We start from the raw sequence: 5511 nt of genomic DNA on the forward strand, positions 1-5511 counted from the left end.
AAAAAAAAAAAAAAAAAAAAGAAAAAAAACCCAAGTATTTGTACAAATTATAAGCTACAATGGTTGGAATCTTTGTAAGTGACAAAATTTGTTGTAGTCAATGGATGGCTTTCATTAGCTTCAGAGAGAATAAGACCTTAATTAAGGCCTAAGACCTGTCAGACTTGGCCCCCTTGTGGCATTTGGCACAGATTCTGCAATGAAGGAATTGACAAGCCAGCAACTCTAACGAAAAAGTGTAGGGCTCCTGCAGACAAGCTGGCCCAGGGAACCGGTGAAACACTGCATGACGAAGTCAGATTGGTGCGGTAGGAAATCATGGCTACGAAGTCCTGCCCTGACCAAGGTCCCCAATTTACATGTTAGTCCTTGAGTCTTCACTTGATACCTACCATGGTCTGTGGTCCAAAGAAGGTGAAGAATTGTCCCCATCGGTTCCTTAGACATGCCATCTGGTGGGAGATGAGATCCCAAAAGGAGGGAGTGGGGGAAACTGAGACATGAGGTCAGCTTCCTTTGGCCCTCTTCCTTACGTTTGTCTTCTGGACACTCTAGTCCCAGAGCCTTGGATGTGGACACCAGAAACACACCAGGCCACACAGCCTTTTCTCAACCCTGGCTTACTCCATGGGCCCAAGAATGAAACACCCTTTTCCCCACACTAGAGCAAAAATCAAAGTTTACTGTAGCTTATTTGTTGTGATATTTCATCTGTTTTATGTTTTTATTATAAAATATTTCATCTAGAGAGAGTGTTCATTAAATGAATGCCTGGGTCTATGCTATCCAACTTAAGAAATAGAATATTATTAATATCTTTGGAACCCTTTCCACATCCCTCCTGATTTGTCATTTAGAGAAGACAGAACCTCAAGTTCCTGAGGTGGAAAGAACTTTCCCGTAGGGCAGTAATTGGCTGTGGGCAATGCCATAAATGAACAGTGGAGTTTCTCTTGTTCTTTTCTGTCAACATTTCCACCCAATCCTGTTGTTCCACTTTTCCTCCCATATTTTCAGGGTAGGGTATATACCCCCATGCCACTTGCTAGCTGTCCCAGGATACTTGGCAGTAGCAGCCCAGGTATAGGATATCTTCATGACAAGTCAGCCCCCACCCCTACCTTGTACTCAAGACTCAACTGTTGTAGGCTCAGTATAGGAAACCACCTCATAAAGTGGGTGAAAAGGATCAATTTTGGTTTCCTTCCTTTCCAACTTTGTGTTCTTGCTGACACTTCTTTCCCACTTGCTGTGGGGTCCTGTAGCCATTAATGCGAGGTTGTCTATGACACATTGAGAGTGGCGTAGCTAGGCCTTGGGGTGGGAGTCATACTTCCAGAAGCTTGGGGGCCAGCAGTCTCAGGATAACTAGCATAACTGATGTGACCTTTATGGTATTGTTTCCATATATCTGCTCCAACCACAAAGAGAAATCTACAGTTGGATCAGGCTACTCATGTGTATCAGGGGCAAACTTTTGGGCACACCACTGGACTTGACTGCCTGTGTTCTGTTTGCATCTGAAAGGCAGATGTGAGATCTGTGTTCCTGATGGCAAGTGTCCCCTATAGGCACATACAGATCACGAAGCCACCCTTAGAGCTAATGCCCATGGTCTCATTGCTCTCTCTCCATGTTTCAGTGTGAGGAATCCTGGTTTGTATCTGCTGTGTGACCACATTTTCTGCTTTGCTGCAGATCTGATGACCATGAAGAGGCCTCGGTCCTTCCTCTCCTCCATGCAGGCTTCAACCGGGTATGTACAAGGTGAAGCGGGACCTCCCTCTGACCCTCCCATAACAGCAAAGCAAATAGCCAGGGGAACTTTTAAGGGTCATGAGCCCCAAAATTGAGAGGGGAAGGAAGTAGCTGTGTTTTCATTGGGTTGGAATGAGCAATTGCTAGTTAAGCTTTTTGCTTTTTTTCTCCACCATATAACAGATATGTAATGACATAAAAATACATATTAGAATATCAGATCAAGATTCTGTAGTTCCAAAGTAGTCTCATGTAAATCAGTTCAGTTTATCAGATTTAGTGTGTGTGTGTGATTATATAAAGATGAGTCCACCAAATTGGCAGTTGGGATTCTGTGTTCCCCAGGACCTGGCCACAGCTTTTGCTCTAGACAGGCCTATGGTGGGCACAGCATCATGTGAACTTCTGGTTTACACCATCAACATCAGCAAAAGAAAATTCTTTGGAGCGACAGCTATGTGAAAAACAGTGATATTCAACTTGGAAGATTAAAACTGATGATTCCGAGGAAACTTATCCTAGAAATATCTAGGCCTTCCAGGTTTCTTAAGGTAGAAATTTGATTGGAGGCAAACTCTGTGCATGCAAATAGGAAGAAAATAATGGAGTTCATTTAAAATTTTAAAAAAGAGAGAAAGAGGATGGGAAAAGATGATTAAAGGGCTGAAATTGTGGCTCAGCGGTAGAGCACTCGTCTAGCACACGTGAGGCCCTGGGTTCGATCCTCAGCACCACATAAAAATAAATAAAATAAAGGTACTGTGTCCAACTACTTTTGACAAATAAATGTTTTTTTTAAAAAAAGATGATTAAAACATGAATGTTTAAAATAAGCATATTTCATAATATTTAAAGAAAGCAAGTTTTTATAGAGAAGCTATAGAGGATTTTACTTTATAAGTTTGACATTTTTTAAAATATAACAAACATATTTATTATTCCAGTTAAAAATTCCCTTTGCTTAAAAATAGGGTTGAGATCCATAGTTGACTTAATGTAAGTTTTGTTGATAATCTAAACTCAAGTAAATGACCTGTACCATCCTTGAAATTCCTAGTTTAAACTATAAATATTAGCAAAGAACAAGTACATGAAAAAATGCTCACCATCACTAGCAGTCAGAGAAATGCAAATCAAAACCACCCTAAGATACCATCTCACTCCAGTAAGATTGGCAGCCATTATGAAGTCAAACAACAACAAGTGCTGGAGAGGATGTGGGGAAAAGGGTACTCTTGTACATTGCTGGTGGGACTGCAAACTGGTGCAGCCAATTTGGAAAGCAGTATGGAGATTCCTGGGAAAGCTGGGAATGGAACCACCATTTGACCTAGCTATTGCCCTTCTCAGACTATTCCCTGAAGACCTTAAAAGAGCGTACTACAGGGATACTGCTACATCGATGTTCATAGCAGCACAATTCACAATTGCTAGACTGTGGAACCAACCCAGATGCCCTTCAATAGATGAATGGATAAAAAAAATGTGGCATTTATACACCATGGAGTATTACGCAGCACTAAAAAATGACAAAATCATGGAATTTGCAGGGAAATGGATGGCACTAGAGCAGATTATGCTTAGTGAAGCTAGCCAATCCCTAAAAAACAAATACCAAATGTCTTCTTTGATATAATGAGAGCAACTAAGAACAGAGCAGGGAGGAAGAGCAGGAAGAAAAGATTAACATTAAACAGATACATGAGGTGGGAGGGAAAGGGAGAGAAAAGGGAAATTGCATGGTAATGGAGGGAGACCCTCATTGTTATACAAAATTACATATAAGAGGTTGTGAGGGGAATGGGAAAATAAACAAGGAGAGAAATGAATTACAGTAGATGGGGTAGAGAGAGAAGATGGGAGGGGAGGGGAGGGGAGATAGTAGAGGATAGGAAAGGTAGCAGAATACAACAGTTACTAATAGGGCATTATGTAAAAATGTGGATGTGTAACCGACGTGATTCTGCAATCTGTATTTGGGGTAAAATTGGGAGTTCAAAACCCACCTGAATCAAATGTATGAAATATGGTATGTCAAGAGCTTTGTAATGTTTTGAACAACCAATAAAAAAAAAAAAGAAAAATTCTTCAAGTGATAACTACTTGAACAAAGCTGATATTCAATTTTAAGATTGATATTAATTACTCCAAGTGGACTTACCAACAATGAAATAACTGGGCTTACCTTGAATCTCAAAGAGATGGTATAATATACCCCTTCTAAAATAGGAAAAGGCTTGTGCCTTGTAGATTAAGAAAATTCCTTTAGGTTTTTTTCTGTTTTTTTTTTTTTAAGTAATAGTGCTTTGCTCTCCTAGGCTTAAAAGAAAATTCCTCTTGGTTATAGACCATGGAGGAGCAGAAACTGCCTTTGTGAAACTGCTGCTCTGTGCTTGGTGTGCTTCACGGGAAGCAGCACACTGTGTGAAAGATTCAAGGCAGCATAGTGACCCCATGTGTCTGGTTACCAATACTCCGCACTCTCCTGGCCCTTTCTCACATCTGTCATCTTCTCCCAATGGTTGGCATTTGGTTTGGAAAGCTACTCTATGTACAGAAGTTTAATGAGGATGCATAAGAGAGTGTTCTGAGTTTTGGAATGGAGAGTTGCCAGAGGGAAAATCAACAAAGAAGCCACATGGTTGAGATTTATTTTCTTTACTTGTTTATTTTCTGAGAAATAACTCTACAACTAGTCTCAGATTCATAAATCAGTGTCACATTGGCCATCCTACTCCACCCCTTTCCAATGCTGACCTTTTTAAGCCTGAGTCAGGACCCTCGAGTGTGAGGTCTTCAGTTTTCTGCATTATCTGGGGGATGATTGGAGAGCAGTGTGGACACACTGTGGGTTTTATCAATTAGGACTCATCTTGGTGTGTGGAGTGGTCCTTCAGAATTCTGCTTTGGGTTCAGTGATCCTTCTTCCTCCAGCTGGCTTTGAGATTGGTTTTGATTGGAGCCATAGCATCTGGACTGGAGAATTGAGACTGTATATATGCTCATAGAAAAGCTTGGGAAAAACAATTGCCTTTCTTTAGGTGTTTAGTGCTCTTAAGAAAATTTAACAAAAGTTCGTCATTTCTCTTTGTGTGTTTGGTAACCTGTCTGTGCTGTGCTGGAAGGATTTGTTTCCTGGATGTGTCGCTGATTTTTGCAGTCAGCCAAGATGAATAAACCCTTGGGAGTAGGGGGTCATGAAAGCCAAGCCCTGTCAGGGAACACCAGGTGTTCCTGAATGCTGGGTCAGATCTGATCAAGGCACTTACCAGTTGGGTCTACATGTCCCCAGTCACTAGGGCTCTCTCCCAGGGAAGCATACAATTCCTGCAGTGGCTCCCAGAGTTACTATGGCTTGAGATCAGCTGAGGTGGATCTCCAGGTGGCTGTTAATCTCTTTTGGTATCTCTACCCAAGCACCTTCCAAATATGCCATCTATTCTTTTTTTTTTTTTTTGTGTGTGTGTGTGTGTGTGTGTGTGTGCATTCTCAGTCTTTTTTTTAAATTTTTTATTGTTGGCTGTTCAAAACATTACATAGTTCTTGATATATCATATTTCACCCTTTGATTCAAGTGGGTTATGAGCTCCCATTTTTACCCCATATACAGATTGCAGAATCACATCAGTTACACATCCATTGATTTACATATTGCCATACTAGTGTCTGTTGTGTTCTGCTGCCTTTCCTATCCTCTACTATCCCCCCTCCCCTCCCCTCCCCTCCCCTCTTCTCTCTCTGCCCCCTCTACTG

General features: G+C 41.2%; 1 protein-coding gene across 9 annotated transcripts in view; it reads left to right on the forward strand.

Annotated features, from left to right (window-relative positions):
* The window catches only part of Pde8b (phosphodiesterase 8B), a 233653-nt gene that overhangs the window by 148103 nt on the left and 80039 nt on the right, over positions 1–5511 (forward strand). For all 9 annotated transcript variants that reach the window (XM_048800167.1, XM_048800164.1, XM_048800165.1 and 6 more), the window contains one exon: positions 1699–1756. In XM_048800167.1, the coding sequence (XP_048656124.1) occupies positions 1699–1756 (58 nt within the window). The remainder of the gene's footprint in view (positions 1–1698; positions 1757–5511) is intronic.

Source organism: Marmota marmota, unplaced genomic scaffold (assembly GCF_001458135.2).
Source record: "Marmota marmota marmota unplaced genomic scaffold, marMar, whole genome shotgun sequence".
NCBI classification, from domain to species: domain Eukaryota; kingdom Metazoa; phylum Chordata; class Mammalia; order Rodentia; family Sciuridae; genus Marmota; species Marmota marmota.